General features: G+C 38.2%; 1 protein-coding gene across 1 annotated transcript; it reads right to left on the reverse strand.

Annotated features, from left to right (window-relative positions):
* Positions 1-431: 431 nt before the first annotated feature.
* LOC115339955 (prostatic acid phosphatase-like) lies at positions 432-18,374 on the reverse strand. Its single transcript, XM_030010673.2, has 11 exons — positions 18,220-18,374; positions 16,783-16,878; positions 14,171-14,257; positions 13,365-13,517; positions 11,112-11,210; positions 9,895-9,990; positions 7,329-7,461; positions 5,977-6,059; positions 4,981-5,087; positions 4,340-4,509; positions 432-1,861 (listed from the first exon to the last, which is right to left on the reverse strand). The coding sequence occupies exons 1-10, from the start codon at positions 18,331-18,333 to the stop codon at positions 4,353-4,355; spliced, it is 1,125 nt and encodes a 374-aa protein (XP_029866533.1). The 5' UTR covers positions 18,334-18,374; the 3' UTR covers positions 432-1,861; positions 4,340-4,352.
* Positions 18,375-18,610: the final 236 nt, after the last annotated feature.

Consider the following 18,610-nt stretch of genomic DNA (forward strand, 5'->3'; position numbering starts at 1 on the left):
ATGGGAGGTGTGATGATCAGCTACATGGTTTTGAGACGAATCATTTAAATAGCTTGCACTGCCTCTCCTATGAGGGCTGCCAGACCTAGGAAGGCTTTCTGCTGGTGTCCATTATGGACATTAAGGTAATATGGAAAAAACAAGCTTGTTCTTCTTTGCATTAAGAAACAGCTAGAACTGGTTGTCTGATGCTGTTAGAAAACATTTTTACCCTTGTTTGGATGCTATGGTAAAAGGTGTTGCCTTTTTTCACTAGCGGGAATAATTTGGTTTGATCTGTGTGTTTGAACTTCTTTGCTGTGAAATCTAACTACAACTCTTCTTGAACTGTGTTTCTTATGCTGGCTTAGGAAGCACAGGAATTGTTGCTTGCGCCCTGCTTAGAAGAGAATGGGCTTTTACAGTGAGAATTCTGAAACTTAGATTCTTGCTAGAGGGGAAAGGGATCTTTTTATTATTTTATTCTTTTGTAGCTTGTGCAGTGCAGTTATCTGCTTATGCTGTAGTTCTAAAAAGGAATATACATTTCATAGGCTTAGCATCCATTTTAAAACCCCGGTCCAAGGAAAGGAAGCTGGAATGTAAAAATTTTCTGCATCTCATCTATTACTCTGGTTCTCTTTGAAATGATCTGCAGGCAACAAGGCTGTTGGCAAAGGTCTTATCCACCATAAGAAAATAAAAAATAAGAAAGCCCAGTTCTTCAAGCAAAGAAGCGTCCACTATTTTCAGAAGTTAGTTGCATCTGATTGTTCTGATCAAGCTTTTGTAGTAAGAACACAAACTGTTTTCACAATAGCAATATTAGAAAATGTGGCTAGTGAAGGATTGCCCAGCATGTTCTGCATGTTTTAACTAGCATGTAGCTCTGGATTTTTTTACTTGGTGTTGCCAGTAGGATCTTTTTGTTGTTAATGTCAAGAACAGCATGGAATTTCAGACTTCCCTGAAGCACAGACTCTATATGATCAGATCAGAGAATACAATCAAGGTAACATAACAAAAGGAAGGTGTTTGAAAAGATGTTTGAAACCACAAATTATTTTTCTTTCAAAATTAACACTTGGCCTTGCTGTCTTTTTGGAAAGAGATAGAATGACTCAATATCTGAAAGCCTTGTTGGGTCAGCCAAGTGCCTGCCAGGTCTTCATGGTAGCCAGCCTGGCTGTTTGTAGGCTTCTCTTAGGTCTAGATCCATGGTCCACTCTTTCTGTAAGTCTCACCTTCCTTCTGTACAGAGGTGGGATATTTGTGCATGTATAAGCCAGAGAAAAGAAAAAGGCAGACATATCTTAGTTAAGTAAACAGCCATTATGCTAATTTTTGTAGCTTCTGGGATCTGTTTGTGTAAAATGCTTCATTACTTCTTAAATAAAACAAAGTATAAGGACACTGGAATGACTCCTCCTTTTGGGGGCTCTTTTTGAAGCACTGCTTCCCTCGCCAATTCTGGAAGTTCTTGTCTCATTCTTCAAAAGAGGGCAACACGCCTTCAGAGGTATTTTCCAATTTTGCTGTAAATTAAGGCTATAGCCCTTCAAAACACTAACTACAATTACATGCTTGAATTAGTTCAGCCAAAGACCCTTTGGAATGAATAGATCTTGAAAAATTACTCTGGTTTTGTACTTCACTTGGGTTTTACCACTTGATAAAATAAAGTGAATGTTCATGAAGGATAAGTCACCACTTTCTATAGTTTTGGTTTGTTGTCCTGAGGAATATTTTCTTTTGATAGAGGTCAGGAGACGGTTGGCCATGCTGATGGAAGTTAATGAGAAGTGTTAGACCGTAGACACATCACAGTATGGGATGAATTGTTTCATAAAGCTAATCACACTGAAGATCATGGAGGGAACACCTGAAGGTAAAACAAAAAGAGAGAATCGTTCTTAGCATATGGTCTCATTCTCCAAAAGCATGGCAAATCTGTTAATAGTACCTCAACAAGTGGGTAGCTCAGACTAAGTGCAGAAAAGTTAACAAATTTGTTCCCATTTTGATGGAATTAGGAAAAGTCTGTTGAAAAGGTGAGCCAATCCACGCTGAAACCTTCCTGAGCAGCCAAAAGAGCACAGAGAAATGTTTTATCGCCTTCCCAAATATGCTCAGCTGTCCTCACTTCCTATGTTCCACACTGTGGTCATTGTCATGTGGAGGAATTTGGCTCTGATTCATACCACCCTCAAATACTGCTACTCTCTTGTGTGACCTGTAATAGCAATACTTGCCTAACAACTGTATTTCCCTGTACTGGGGTCACAAGTCATCTTCATGAAACTTCAATCAAGCATTTTCTGGAAACAGCTCTATGTTTCGGAAATGGTGTCTCCATGTAGAATAGCTGTGTAGGGTAAATTTTTAAGCTCAGTCACACTCCTAGATTTCATTCCAAAAAATCACATTTATGGGCTTTATTCATTGAATGCTCTGACGCATGTATAATCAAAGTATTAACATATGCATTAGCAAAGGACAATATTTGAGATTATTTTTTGACAAAGCTGAGAACAGCTGCAATCAGTGATGTTGCAGCTGTGTACGTTAGGTGTAAATGTGACCTGTAAACTCTTTGCATCACTCTTCAGCTTGGTTTAGCTTCCTGGTGTTAAAGATTAGCCATTCCAGCCTATCTGCATTTACTGAGAATTGGTAATGCACAGTGGTTTAGCACAGTGCAGTCTCTCTGTCAGTGTGCTGCACTGTGCAGGCTGTGGGGCAGTGTGCCTTGGCATTTTCCCAAGTGCCACTCATGCACAGCAGAGAGTTTAAAACTCCTGCCTGCACAAAAAGAGTTATGAGCCCCAAAATTAGGATCTGGACCCAACAGTTACTGAGATGGAACCATTCTCAACTAGGATAAAACAGGGGAAAGTGCCAAATTTTGATATGACAATATGACAAATATTTTGATTGGACCGTCAGTTTTGGTTGTAATCTCTTTTGTGGTCCATATGTGTTTTCAGCACTCAGGATTACTAATGAAGGCAGTCATGAGCAGTGATGCTGGACCTGGTGTAATATGCCTGAACGCCATCTAACTTCTACTTAAGCAAAATTTGAGAATTGAAACAATGTGCAGCCTTTGTGTTGAACTTAAGGGCTAAATATTTGTGTCTTTATTAATGCCAAATTTTGATTATATGATAGATAATTTTTTTATTTACTTGGTCAGTTACACAGTTTGCTTTGTGAAGGAGGGAAACTAATTTCCACAAAACTTAGATTACTAAGGACCACAGTATAAACATGAAGTATTTATCACTATCTTCCATGACTGTATTAGTTGCTTGGCCTAAAAAAATCATCAGAACCAACCTCCCCCTCCCCCTGACAAATTAGCTTGTGCAATTAAATGTGGTAATTTACTGATACGTTTCCTGAGAATTTGTGAGCAATGAATATAGTGAAGAAATGTATTTTGTGAATCATTAGTTGTTAATTATTCATTTATTCTGGCTAAACTATTTCCAATCTGTTCATGGTTCCAAGATATTTAACAGGAAATTATTTGCAACCAGGTGAGTTGGCTTGCCTGCATTCTTCTAATCTCTGACCTTTCAAATTCCTCTTGAGATCAGTGATTCAGAAAGCCATATGGGATTTTTTAATGTTAGGTACCACATTTGATCATCAAAAAAGTGAGGACGCTTTTGAATCCTGGGGGCTGTTTGCTTTTCATCTTCCTTAAAGGAATATAGAGCTAGATACAAGAAAGACAATGCAATTCTCTGCCTTCCTGTTCCCTCATTCTGCAAACATAAATATTATCAGTGGTCAAAATGGAAAGTTAGACATCCTAATATGGAGATACAGACAACCTACTAGGGAATGTATTAGTATGCCAATGTATGTCTCTATATGTTTGACATTCTGGTAAGTACCAGTCTGGTATACTAGTCAATATTCATCTGTTTTGATCTCTGAATGTCTTCTAAAATCAAGGAAATGCATAATGTTGTTAATCGGCTTGGACAAGTACTCTACAGTTAGAGTAGTTAAGGTGAATTGTTATAATTCAGTGCATTTGTACCTGCTTCCTCAGCAACTGAAGCTATTTTTGACTGTACTAAAACTGAAAAAAAAAACCATGAAAAATAGTACCCTAAAGCCTAATCAGCATTGATTCCATTTTACCAGAAAGTTGGGCTGGAATAGACAAATGTATCAATGGAGTAGAAATCATGACCATGGGCACAATTCTGTCTTACTGGATCTGCATATTTTTCATTTCAGACCAGACCCTTATGAAAATGATTGTTACTTCAAATGAGCTCTCAGCAGAAGATGTAATCCTGACTTTACTTTTGGGTACATGTGCCCAGAGCACTTAACTTACCTTTTTTTATGTCTTATATCCTACATTCTCTTGTCCAATAGTGTACTAGAACTGGGGAGACCAGCTGAGTAAATCTCTCCAGTGGACAGCGAAATTTGCAGCCAGGGAGAGTGAGGGGGTGAGGATCTCTCAAAGAGTTATTCCGATAGTACATTTCTATGGTGTATTGCCTGTTTCAAAATACAGAAGGGTCAAAATAAAGTTAGGTATGCAGAACCGCACAGCCTTTCAATGTTGTAGTGATCATACTTTGGGACAAACTTTTAGCCAGCTTATTTGTCTGGCTATTAATATGTATCATTAGTACTCTGAAGAGATCTTTTAAACAATCGATGGTCAACACCAATTTGCATGTAGTTTGTCTTCTTGGTAGAGAGTCAAGGAGTTAATCAGATAAAAACGGTAGAGTAAAACCTCTCATAACTGTAATGAAGAAATACAGAGAGGGTTTTCAGGCTGCAGTGCTGTGATTCTGCTACTGTCAATAACTGCTAAATTGAGTCCAATTATAATAATTAAAATCAGTCTATAATCTTCTCCTGTGTAGTGAACCTTGTGTATCCAGTTTAATTAGTCTGGGGTATCAGTAAATTGCTTTTTAGAAAAAGTGTAAGTTAGCAGTACAGCTTGCAGATACTTGCCCATTTTTTTCCTGGTAAAGTTCAAAAAAATGACAGGCACTGTAAGGAGGCTGTTTCCCATTGAAGACATTGAGTGCCGTCTGTAAGGCAACAATGGTGGCTGCATGCTGTAAATAGAAGAAACCTTTAATTAAAGGCCTATTGAAAATGATTACATGTACCTATTATTTAACAATATGTCCAGTGCATTATCTGTCCACTTAACATTACTTGTGTGGCCTCATTAATACTTGCACTTTGCCCTCTGCAACATTGAGCAAATACTGTCCTTTAATGGCTGGACAAACCGAAATGCTGCATGTATAAAGTCTACATATATGTAAATATTAAGAAGTCTTAGCCACTTGTAGTTCTTATCAAAGTTAGTAGGAGCTGTTAAAACTTCTTTTAAAAAGAACTGGTGGTTTTGCGTGTTAAGTGAACAGTATCCAAGATCAGATCAGTAAGCTCTTTGGCTGATATATACCTGATAGGTCATAATCTAACTGCAGTTTCAAAATAGGAGCTTTTTACTGAGAGCAATCAAAAAATTTCCATCTCCAATGACAGTGTTTGCACATTCCAAACAAAAATATAAAGTCACAATTGAGTAGCTGCCTTCATAAGACCTTCTAAAATAACTAAATTTGACTTCATTTTTCTTTTTTTTTTTTTTTTTCCTTTTGCATCTGAAAAAGATGCAGGAAGCAGGAGGTTTGTTTCTAAATTGTCTTTGTGATAGAGGTTCGATAAAACACGAGGCATGGATTTCCAGTTCTCTGCTCAATCAAAACAATATTACAGTGAAACAAGCCATGACATCAGGTGGAAAATGGAATGCTGCAGGTTTCAAAGTAGTATCTGTTAATTAAAGACTGAAAACAATCTGATGATATTTAAGGTTAACCAAATAAAAAATCCTTGTAGCTGTATTTCATGAAGGAAATAAAGTTTCATGGCTTTCACTGCATTTAATAACTGCAGAAAGGCAGCATAAAAGAAACAGAAAGGACTCACCGCAGAATACATGACCATTTTTTGCTGGTGTGAAGGCTTTCTAGCATCTGAGATATGCTTTAGAATAGTTTTTAAAAGAATACCTGAAAGAAAATGGGAAAGCAATGACAATGAAAGGGATGCTTGTGTTAACAGCTGCATCACTTGGTACTGTTTTAACACAATCTGTCTTTAAATGCACCAGATTTATTCAATTGACTTTATAGGTAATTTGTGCAGACTGCCCTGGTTAATTCTGATACTATCTTTTATATGAACAGTGGGCCTATTTTACACCTGTGTAAAATGTTTTGGGGATCCCTAATAGCCTCAACAGCTTCAAACAGTGCATTCACACCTGCTTTGTGCCAGCAGAACAGTGCAAGAAGAGCAGGGTAACGAATACTACCCTCTTTTGTGTGTAACTCCATTGACTTCCTGATTTCCAGAGGAAAAGAAAGAGCATATCCTTTGGACTCTGGGCCTTCTTAAATTATGTGGTTGTCTGTATTTTGTTAATGCTAACTGCTGAAAAGTTGTAAGACAAACTATATGAATTAAATCAATGGCTGTGCTGGTATGTTAGCATAAGGTTGGAATCTTGACAAATTAAAATCCTAAAATGAGAACTGTACATGCTAGCAGAATTAGACTCATGTATTGTCTTCGGCTACTGGCACATTTTTTAACAGCAATTGTTAGTAAAGCAAGAGCAGAGGTTTGAACTTTGTGCTTAGTGTTGTAAGTTGGAGCTCCAAAACAGAAAAAAAAAAATTGATCCATGCTTATATGTGATTTGTCCTTGTAGCTCACAGATCCTGACTGTACAGTATCCATATAAAACAAAAATGAGGCCCCAAGGTGACAGTGGATGAATGGAGAAGAATATGTGATTAAAAAGGTATAAACTATTTTTAAATTTCAGCTACTATTTGCTGAGCAGAAGAAAGTTTAGAAGAGTTAAATAATCTCATTCTAGTACTCTCAGGAATGGAATATGAAGACTATTAGGCAACAAAGTTACCATCCTAGAGATTATTACAAACAATATTTTTTTTAAGTAAGTTAAGCATGATGGCTTACATTAAATCCAGACTTGATTCAGTTCAGCAAGAATCTGTATATTACTTTGGATTTCTTATACAGTGTAACCAAAATGACACCTTCTTTATAATGTTGGATTAGGATCTTTGTGATTCATATCCTCACCATCTCTCTTCCCATTAATCAAAATCTTTCAGTGCTGATCACCAATATCCACATCATGGCATGTTTTGTAGTTCTACTATGGAATTGGTAGCAAAGTTTATTATATACCATTTCTTCTTTCCCATTCTACTCTTGGTTTTAAATGGGGTTAGAATTCAGCTTACCTCCCTGCAAACGTGATTTTTGTACTTGTTTGTGGAACCCAAATTCCGCCTGCAATAACAGTTCTGAGAGCTTTATCAGCTTGGTCCTGACACCATGAGTAGCCCAAACAGGTAAAGTGTAATTGTTAATATCCTACAGTGAAGAAAGAAAACATGGTGATTTTCTTACTGATTCCTACTGCTGTTTGTTCTGGCACAAAATTCAGAACAAATTCTGAATATTTCACTCAAGTAACATTTTCTCTTTATAATAAAATAATGACTGTATTTTGCATTTAGACAGCTGTAGAATTCTTATTTATAGCATCACATTGCTTAAAACAAATTTGAAGGGCAGTGTTCAACAAGAAGAGGAAATATAATACTAAAAATCATGCAAAAAGCAACTGGCATTATTTATGCCAATTGCTAATGCAGTTGTCAGGTGCAAAAATTTCACTTTTTGACTCTTTCAGCCATCTGCTGGGATATATCCTGAGATCTTTACTGAAACAAATCCTATATAGATGTCAAGATTTTAAGGGCTGGCAGCTCTGAGATATAAGTGAGATCCAGAGATCAAGTAGGAATATGTATAGCTGTAATTCGGATGTACCGGAGCATGAGGTATATGTATAGGGATTAGATATATACATGGAATTCATACCAACTTATACCAGGTCTATTGGATACTGATGCAGCCCTCAAGCTACAGTGGAATGGATTAGTCTTTCCTTGGGGATGCAGCCCAAGGTATATTAATGGTCACAACTGTGAGAAGGGAAGATACGCCCAACACTCCTGGTCGGCATTACCCTGAGTTCCTGTTTAAACAAGGTTGGTATCTTTCCTTTAGTGCAATGTAACCTCTATGAACTTGAGCCATCGGACTGAGCTCACCAGAGGGAGTCTTCTTGTAACAACGAGTTCTAAGGAAAATGCCAACTACTTAAATGATTTGTTTAAACAGTTGAACAATAGAACATGTTAGGTTAAACCAGCTCAGGTCACAATGTATCACTTTCTCTGTTAACAAATGTGATTGATGTCTTGAGGAAAGAATTGGTTGGTTGCATGCTATTTAAGACAGTGCTGTAGGCAAGCAAGGACCTCAGTCTCCAAGTTACCTGAAAGTTAGATGATACTTAGTCAAAAGTAACAAATACAGAGAGATACATGCTACCGTATTTTCATGAACTGTGTTTAAAAAAACTATGTAAGAAAGGTCTCTTTGTATGCTTGAAAGGATGAGAGTGGCTTTTATGGCAGATGTCTTAATTGATACCCCCAGAGTCTTCACTGAGTGCTATGAAAGACCAAAACTCATAAAATCTAACACTAGAAGGAAAAATGCAACTAATTGGTTTTGTTTTCCAGCATTTAGCTAGATCCCTGATGGGAGCTGTCAATTTTACACATTTCTCTGGTGACACAGGTTTCTCAGTAGCATATAACAATTGACATAAGAAGGTGTGGTCCTGACCTATCCTGCATTTGAAAATATGGAAGGGTGACCTCACTGAAATTACAGTGAGATGTCCCAACATGTTAACGTTACATTTACCTTAAAGCCCTGGCTAACATTCAAGACTGCTTTGACCAAAGTTGGACCTTTATTGAAACTGCAGGAGAGAAGGTAAACTCATTAGCATCCCACCCAAGTATTATGTGTTGCTTGTGAAATCCACTGCATCAGTTTTCTAGGGGATATCTCAATACTGATGACCAATTTATCATTAATATTTGAGTTTAAAAATAATTATGCATTAAAGCATTTGTAGCGAAAGTTGGCTGCAACAATAACTTTTTAACACAACACTCTGCAATTTTCATTTGCTTCAGCTGAGATAAGTCTAGACTTTGAAGTGACATGAAGTGGGGCTTGTTGCTGAATTAAGGGCACTCAGGATTTTTTCAAATCCCAGTCAGAGGTACCAGACTGTGGGACCTAGATGGCCATGACAGTTGGGCACCACAGTACCCCTTTTGTTATGAAATCCATGCTTCTTTGTGATGTGCCTGGTTCCTTTGCTTAGAACAGGCTCCCAAACTTGCACAAATAGCCATTTGTGTCATTCCAATGGCTGCTTAATTCCTGAAAATACTCTGACCACTACTGTCCACATGCAAATAATGACTTCTCTTGCTCATACAGTTTGCATAAAATCTTTGTGGAAGGATGCTTATGTTTCTTTGCCAACAATGTATTTTATGCCTGTGTATCTCTGGAGGCTTTGGAGGAGTAACAAGACAATTTTATGCAAAGGTATGCTTTTACCTAATTCTCCATATGCAGTCACTGGCAGGATCTTGGATTTGGTAGGCCATTGGTTTATGTTCCTTATAGTGGTGGACAACCCCCAGCAGCCTCACACAGTGTCTTTACAGGATTTTCAGTTACAAGTTTGATGTTAGGTGAGGGTTTCTGGGGAAGAAGCTGAAAACAGTCTGTGATTTTAAAAAGTTTGGAAGCACAGACATACCCTCTTTTGATGTCTTACAAACAATAGAAATAAGAGCTAAAACCAGTTTTGAGGAAGTGTAAGTATTTCTACTGGACCTTGGGAATTTTCTTTATATTATTTACCTCATATTGTAAAGTGTCAGAGAGCTTCCAAATTCTTTCAGTGTTCAACTTCTTCAATGGGTATCCTGTATGAGTGGCTAAAAACTTCAGAAATGGCTGGAATACAAAAAGACAAATTTGTAGTACACAGGGCCTTTTAACATAATTTCTATACACTGCCGTACTAGTACATAGTAATTTTTAGAAACAAGATAGTCTGCACTTTGCACTTAAGCAATGAACCATTCCCTAGTGGTAAGAGAATTTGGCCTATTCATCTAGACAAGGTTGGTGATCTGAGTCCAGATTTGAAGGATGGTGGTGGTTTATGCTTGGTGGAAATGTTCAGAAGGGGGTAGAGGGGACACAGATGTATGAGGAAGTCTGGCAGAAATCCAAAAAGTGCTTAAAGGAAATGTCATAAACAGAATTATTCTGATTTTGGTACTGAGCAGAAAGGAGGTATGATGTAAATTTCATAAAACCAGGAGTTATGATTCACTTGCATATAATACCCAAATGTAGAGCCACAGATAGGTGGCTGAGGTCCGTGGCTAAAGATTGTAGAAAAACAGGTGAGTTTGATAGTGTCATTTCGAATAAACCTGTGAAAAAGAAGGTTGCAGCAGAATAGACAAGTGATTACATACTCATGGCAAGGATTTTGATGGTGGAGAAAGAAAGGAAAGGATACTTTACAAAGGCAAGAATGAAACATAAGTGAGAACCTGAATGAAGACTTTGGGTGTGAAACATGAACAGGTACTTGAGGAAAACACTGAGGCTGTTATAGAAAATCTGGGGAATTTTGCTGGGGGCATTTTGTGGTGGAAGAGGAATCTGAACTAGCAGAAAGTTATATAGACAGAGACATCAGAGGAGTTGCTTTACATGGGAGTAAACACAGAGAGGTATTGGAGTGATTTGAGAGGTATCGGCACTGATTTGATCTGAGTTTTTGTTTTGTCTGCACTCCTAGAAGGTAGGTGGATTGTTTTTTTGCAAGGTAGTCAGTAATTTATCTTTTCTATGACTTGCAATTTTCAATTGATGGGAATAGCCTAGTCCAGCTGAATCTATAATGTTGTAATTGTTTTTGGGGTATGTTGTTTGCACCCGCTGTGAGGATTAGAGATCTGGAAGGACTATATTGACTGCCATTTTTTAAACCTACCTGTTAGATAATATTGACAGAAGTGGTACATTTTAATTAGATTTCCAGAACTGAAAATACTTACCCTGTACTGCTTGAGTTGCCTTTGGAAATCCCTTGTTGCAAAGGTTTCTCTCAGAAGCTCATTGTATTTTGGACAGTGTGAGAAAGGTAAGTATAGCAACTGAAAAGAAAATTGTGAAACACTAGTTAGGCAAGGTGCTTCTTGTTTTGCAATTCAATATACCCTTGCAGGATTGTTGTTCTGATTGGCTGCACTAGTTAGGACAAGCTGAAAAATAATTTGGGAATGTAGTTTTCAAGGATATTCATCTTCAGGACTGTAAGAGTCATACTGATGACTAACAAAATAATCTTTAAATGTTCAGAGGAATAATAGCTGCAATAGTTCAAAGTTAAAGGATTCATTTACACAAGATGAAATTTTTCCCTTGACAGAAGACTAACACAAGCCCTCTTGAACTGCTTTCTGCTTGGCTTCCCCAGGGATGATTTTACTCATTGTGTTCAGTTTTCCTTTAAACACACCGTCACCTTTTTGCAACAAATTACCAAGCATCAGCTGGACTACAGTAGGAGTATTTGTGCATATTCAGCTGTATAAAGTGGACTTACCACAGCTTCATTTAGTTCAGCTAAATCATAGAAACTCGTGAAGTTTCTATAGCTCAGTTTTGTCTTTCATTAATTCAAGACATATGAGGTTAAAGGTTACATGTGACTGCATAACTTAAGAATTTGTTAATTCATTTATCTAAGCTAAACTGAGTTTATTCTTGTTTGAAGTTTTTTGTGTTAAATTTTAAATAAAAGTTAAAACAAAAATTGACACTGAGATATTCTTAGTGTTTTTCTCTAATGTGCTTTTTGTCTTTTTTTCCAGTAATAACGCTCTATCTATATAGTCCACAGTTAAAAGAACTTTAAAGAGAACTTGAGAGTCCTACAGGGATAATTAGCTTGGAAAGCTTCACAGCAGTTCCTCAATCCTTTTAAAAATATAATCTATCTATTCCAGAAGGTAGGAAAGTATTTCTGAATTATAACCTTATGTTCATGAACAGGCATGACTTTACCAATAAGTGATGGACACTTGTTTTGGGTAGTAGGATACATGTGATTTCAAGCTTAGCCTGTATATGTAGTAAAGATGAATAGAGTTAAAACACAAATAGTTTTAAAAAGTATGAAAAATGTGTATGTGTTCATGAAAATGATTTGTTTGAATAAACTTACTTGCTCCCCTAGATGTGAATGAGATGCAGCTCAATTGCTGAGTTTGCTAGTGGTGTTGATACTGGCCAGGTATGTTTGACTTTGCTGGGGTACCACCATCTGCGACAGTGTCAGAACCAGCTCCTGACTCTACGCCAGGCTGTGTGCATGAACAGGAAACTACGTGTCTCCATATTCTCCGTCTTCATGCTCTCATAACCCCAAGGTGAGAATCATTGCTCCATGGCCTATTAAATCTGATTCCCCTATCATCACAGACTATGTTAACTAGACTTGTAATCCAACACAATTTATCTTGCATCACATGTGCAAACCTCCTCTCCCAAACTGGGACTCAAACTGTACACTAATGATCTTTTCTGGCTTTTTACCATAGGTTTTCCACAAATGGAAAACTCCAGCTCCACTCAGCTGCCCAGCTTTCTCCCTAGGACAAGTATATGCAGGCTACAGAGCTGCTATGCACACAGTTCATTACAGGTCCACAGTGAGGAGTTGAGGAAGGGAGAGGAATAAATACATTGCCCTGTGAACTCATACTCTTAAAGCTCGGAGTCCTCCTTCCTTTTCCCTTTTACTTTTTCCACCAACCCTCAAAGTGCATGCACTGACCTTCAAAGTGCATGGAAAACAATCCTGCGACTCAATTCTCACTGTAATCAAAGTCCCAGAATAATTCTTTTGTCTTTTCCATTGGCTGCAGACTAAGAAATGTTGAAGCACTAGTGAGAATAGGTATGCTTCCTATTCTCACACAAAAAAAGTCATGTTTGTAGTGATTTTGGGATTAATCTACTTTTATAGTGGTTTACTCACATTATAGGTTAATTATTTTTCTCTGTACCTGGGACTTCTGTTTTCTTCCTTCTTTTTTAACTCCAGGTCTCTGATATGTAAGTCCATTCCTGTGGAAACTCTTGACAATATTTCTACTCAGCTTATTAGGCCTTTCTGCACAATGCTTGTAACATAATGTACTTTGCGTTGCCTTTACCATGCCCTTTATCCTGCCCCTTCATCTCATATCCTAGGTATTTTACTAATGATTAAGGGAAATCAAATGCTGCTAGTTTATACTCACATTATCATGTGACAGTGGCACCGTGTGAACTGGAATTGGCTGCCAAAGGATTCTGGGGTTCCAAATCTGGCCCCGTGTTGGTGGGTACAGCCCGGCAAGACTTGCCTGAGCACTCATAAGTGTGTGATCACAGTCAGTGCTTTGAACATAAATCTGAAGTGAGGGAAAAAAAAGAAAAAATTTTGGAAGGTCATTTCTCCTGGTACTTTTTTTTTTTGTTTTTTTCTCTTTGTAGGAAAGAATGGGACTGGTACTGTGCTGGGGAAGCTGCCATTAAAATGGAGTGGGCTGAAGAAAGACCATGAGAAAGAAGGAGAAGGGAGAAAGAGTGAAGCTGGAATAGGGCCTTGGAATAAAATTTTGTTGGACAAGGGAGCTGCAAAATGGTAGTATTTCCCTTAGGAGTCCTAGAGAAAAGCATAAGACCGACCCCATTTGACCATCTAGACTTTGTAACATCATGTATGCACTGAACAGCACTGAACATCTGCACCCTAAATGAAAACTAAGCTGTATCTGCACTCCATGTGGAAGTGTAGCATTGGAGGTTCATGACATAGATATCCTGCCATACAACAGTGAGGCATCTGAACCTGATATATGGCCTAAAAAGCTTTTCACATGGTTTTCAGTTAACCATCAGCCTGAATAAGAGTTGAGCCACAGTTTCAGGGATACTTTGAAACTACATTGAATTCAATAGGTATTAAGTTTTCTCCAGCTGCACCAAGTTCAGATACTCATGCATTCAGGAAGTCCCATTACCATCCATGAAAAACATCCTCCCTCCCCGATCCAGTACTTGCCTCACACTGCTTGTATACAACACTCAGGAAATAAGAGTATCTCCTCCGCATGTACTGGCCAAGCTCATACTGTTGCTGTATGCCAAGCTGTAGAAGTAACAGAATAGAGTAAGAGGCTGAAAAAGTGTGCTATGCATCCATTCCTACAACCAAAAAAATGAGATAATATTTCATATTATTTTGATAAAGACCTTTTCCTTTCTAAAGTGAAGGAGGAAAGAAGACAGGAGAAAAAAGCAGTAAAACTGCTGCGTTTACAGTATCGGATAATATTAGATATGTCTTCCTGATGGATGCAGTTTTGCATTTTGCTCTACGGAAAGCTGTATGTATGTTTAGCCAAGCTAGTAAGACTAGCTGAGGGGCGGGGTGACTTAAAGCAGGTGTCCCAACACTGTCTGTCTAGTTTCTGGTCTATTGCTGGCTCGCAGCTGATTAACTGGTAGTGCAGACAGAGCAATCACCTGTCCATGAAGACATGTCCAGGATATAAATCCCATAGACTATAACCAGTGATTCCATATGGAGGCTACAGTTTTAGCTTGAGCAAGATCTTATTTTTCAGGAAGACAGAAAATCTTGAATAGAAGCCTTCAAGTAAAAGTCCTCCAAGCCTTCAGGTATTTTGCTGCAATGGTTAATTATTATCAACAGTCTGAAACTTTTGATTCTTGTTCTTGCCTGACCATGTCCCCAGCTTTCAGCCACTGGATCTTGTTACGCTTTTGAATGACACATTCTTTACCATCACAGATCTTATTCCCAGTAAGATAATAAAATGGAATTGAGTCACTTAATCTTAATCTCTGTGTTAAACTAAATAGATGACAATTCTCTAGTCTTACAGCAAAGTGTGTTTTCTAGCCTCAGCATTTTAGTAGCTCTTAGCTGAACATTTTCCAACTTACCAACATAATTTTGTAAAGACATGACATGAGAATCACATGCAATGTCCCTGTAATGGTCTCAATATTGTCATCTTTTTACTTGTACCTGGTGTTTCCTGGCCTAAATTGAAATATATTCAACTTTGCTCATGTAATCATTACTCTGCACTGGGATGTCAAGTACAGTGATTACTCATTGCTTCCTAAAGTCCTTTTCTAAGTCATAGGATCATAGGATAATTCAGGTTGAAAGGGACCTCAGGAAGTCTCTAGTCCAACCTCCTGTTCCAAGCAGAGTCAGCTATGAGGTCAGGCTAAGTTACTCAGGGCTTTATCCACAGTGCCAGACATGGCCCACAGTGTGTCTATGTGATCACCTCTTTCCGTTGCTGGAATTGTGCATCCAGTTTCCTAGGGCATATACTTGGCCTAGGCTTCTGCTCCAACTTGCCTAATATGTGTGTTGTTAAATCCTGACACCTGGGTCTTGAAGCCTTCCACGCCCTGGAGCAAGCTGGCATGTAGTGCTGAACTTGCATAGTGCATATGTGGAATGATTGAGTCACAGCTGAATTAAAGCATAGAAAACTGGTCTGTTATTCCTGTTTCTTCAAGGGAAGTGATGTGAGAGGAAACAGGCCTGACCTTGCATTGGATATCAGTTTGACCTCCTAAGAATGGCAAGGAAGAGGAACCCCTCAGGCAGTTTGTTCTATTCTGATTTTGGTGGAGACCTTGCAAGTGACTAGTTCCCCTAGAAGAGAGAAACATATGCATTATGCTGGACCCACTGGACATAAGGTGTGCGAGCGAACTTACTCTACAGCAGCCTAACAGAGACACACACCTCACAATCTGCCTACACGTGCATGATAGCCATTTATCTGGGACATCGAGAATTTTGGCACATCTAAACTACTTCAGTGAGGCTGCCTGGTTCCCAGAATAACTAGGGCAAATAACTAGTGGATTTATCCATCCAAACAACATATTTTGGGGAAAAAGGAACGAAGCACAGACACAGTGCGTACTGCTGGTGGGAGCAGAGCAGAAGTAGCGGTAAAACCTAGTGCCCACATATTCCCTTACAGCCTGATAGTACAGGAGTTCACCCTTGGTTCCCTTCACAAGAGGAGGCAGCTAATACAAATTACAGTTAATGCAGAGACACAGTTTCTGTAGTTGCCTTAGCTGCTGCTAGTTACTACCATCAGCTGATACTTGTGTACAAGCTCAGCTCTGCTGTATTCCATCCATGCCTGCACTAAAATAACTGAGCTTTAAATCAACTTTCTCTGGCATAGTATGAGAGAAGTTTCTGCTAGTACTGATCTTAGTAGTTCATGAGCTGGGAAGCACTCCTGCTTAGCGGAGATTGAGGGTGGTCTGTGAGCACTTCCACCACCTTCTGCTACTGATGGTTAAAGCTTCATGTTTGGTGTCAGCTCAACTGTGATGGTCACCAGTGCCTGGCTTCTCACAGAAGACCCTAGTCTGCAATCAAACAGCTGCTGTTGGACCAGAACAGGCTGACTCAGTGCCATTTAAAATCAGTGACTGCTTGTAGCTGTAGCTTCCTAGTAAGTTCTTTGGCTGTCCTTTTGGAGATCTGTATATAGCAACTTAATATGGGCTTTCTCCAAGTGAAAACAAAGTTCCAAAAACCAAATATCAACAGACCACCTTCCAATATTTCAGTATATTGGCCTAGGTAAGCAAACATACCTTGGTAAGCTGTCCATATCCCTGCTGTCTTGCAACTTCTTTGTGCTTGTCAGTTGGAAAAAACTCCTGTGGGGTATGATCACCATGGCGAAATACCTGATAAAATAGGTGGAAGTCCCTTTGTGTTACTGGGATTTTTGTGATGGATATAATTAGAGCAGTCAAACGAATATGCAATGACAGTGAGTACTGTATCTGACAGATGGTAGATATATTCATGGTGCTTTTCTTGGGTCTAGATAGCTACAATAACCATTTGATTTATTTAAACAAATGTAACTCCTTTTTTTTTCCTGGCATTTGAAAAGTAATTAACTCAATTTTTTGCAAGTTATAAAAACTATAAAATATCTTGATATATTTTAAAGATGTTTTATATATTTTTAGGAGGTATAGACCACAACATTAAATAAACAGAAAACAAAGAGAAGCATGTAAGTAATTTTCCAGAAATATTACAACATTAATATTTTGGTAGGACTAACTGGGAATTCAGAAGGAAAAAAACCAAACTACTGCTCTAGGTACAGTTTCTGTGGCTGACATGACTGCTGTGAAGTACTCTTTCTAGGCAGAAATTAGCCTTCAAAAGCCATGTGTTGACTTTTTCATCACAAAAGGTGATAGAAGAGTCATCTAATATCTAAATACAGACTAAGCTGTTATTCTGAAAACATTGAACCTGTTCTGGAATTTCACTTCAGATAAAACATATATCTATAAGGACACATCAAGATTTTTCATTCCTGCAATGAATTGTTTCCTTGTCCAGCATAATTCCTGTAGATATGTGTCATAATTTTAAAATTTTACCACCGGCATTTTTTTTATTTCTTAATCCAAATAGGGAGACATAAAATTGAAAACTGCAGCACAAAAAGTATACAAGTGATTTACAAGTATGTGCAATGTTCAGAACAAGATTCAGGCTTCCTGCAAACAAATGGTACGTCATAATCATTGCAAATAGCATTAGTTTCACAGCATTAGTTCTGTGTTGCTTATTCAATGCCATTTTACACTTGTTTGGGTTTCACATAATGAAATTTGTTTTGCATATTAATCCATTGAAATCACTGGAAAAGCGGAAACTCTTCCATGGTAAAGAGGGGTTTTGCACAGTTGATATTTAGTTATGAAATCCTCTTTTACAATTTAAAAAATAATCCTATGTGATTCCTCTCTTAGTGCTATAAAAAAAGCATTCTTTGTCAATCCAGAAAGTTAAGTTCATCTAGGACTGCACAAAGGAGACAAAATTATAAAATCTTATTTAAAATTGAGGGGTTTTTTGTACAACGCAATAGTGAATTATGAATATGCAGGAAACACTTAAATATTCAAAAAGTACCCCCTCCCCCCTACCCTAGAGTACAAGAAGAGCGGTAAGTGACAGGTTTTGAAGAAATTCCATTTGCCCATGAACTACCTACTTACCATGGACACAAACTTCAGTTTTCTTTTAGCTGTCGTTTGGTGAAGAAAGATGCAGAAAAGGCAGAACATGAAACACAGACTCCAAATTCCACACACCAGCTGCCTTGCTCTCATCCTAAGGGTAGCTTTCAGCTATTTTGCACACCAAGGTCCCTGGCTGGACGTGGTGATACAGTAGGTATGTGGCTAAAAGGGGAGGAGTCAATTGTGCTCAGTGAAGTCCAAAAAGTGGGCTGAGAGCTTGCTTCCTCCTCCCTTTTTTCCCTTCTTGGGTTAGTGCTTTTCGGGGGATTTGTGAAATGAAAAGTATTTTGCACTTGTACTCAATTTCTGTGTCCCACATATAACATGAAGTGGAATCTCTGAGCCCTCTAATTCCTGCCCCTGGCAC

Source organism: Aquila chrysaetos, chromosome 3 (assembly GCF_900496995.4).
Source record: "Aquila chrysaetos chrysaetos chromosome 3, bAquChr1.4, whole genome shotgun sequence".
Classification (NCBI taxonomy): domain Eukaryota; kingdom Metazoa; phylum Chordata; class Aves; order Accipitriformes; family Accipitridae; genus Aquila; species Aquila chrysaetos.

Bases quoted from the DNA above. Each gene is read 5' to 3' on its own strand.
- LOC115339955 (XM_030010673.2), bottom strand. From the start codon at position 18,333: ATGAGAGCAAGGCAGCTGGTGTGTGGAATTTGGAGTCTGTGTTTCATG. The intron at 6,060-7,328 runs GTAAGCTGAATT...ATTTTCTTTCAG, and splicing joins AAAATCACGTTTGCAGGGAG to GTATTCTTTTAAAAACTATT. The intron at 5,088-5,976 runs GTGAGTCCTTTC...TTCTATTTACAG, and splicing joins AAATGGTCATGTATTCTGCG to CATGCAGCCACCATTGTTGC.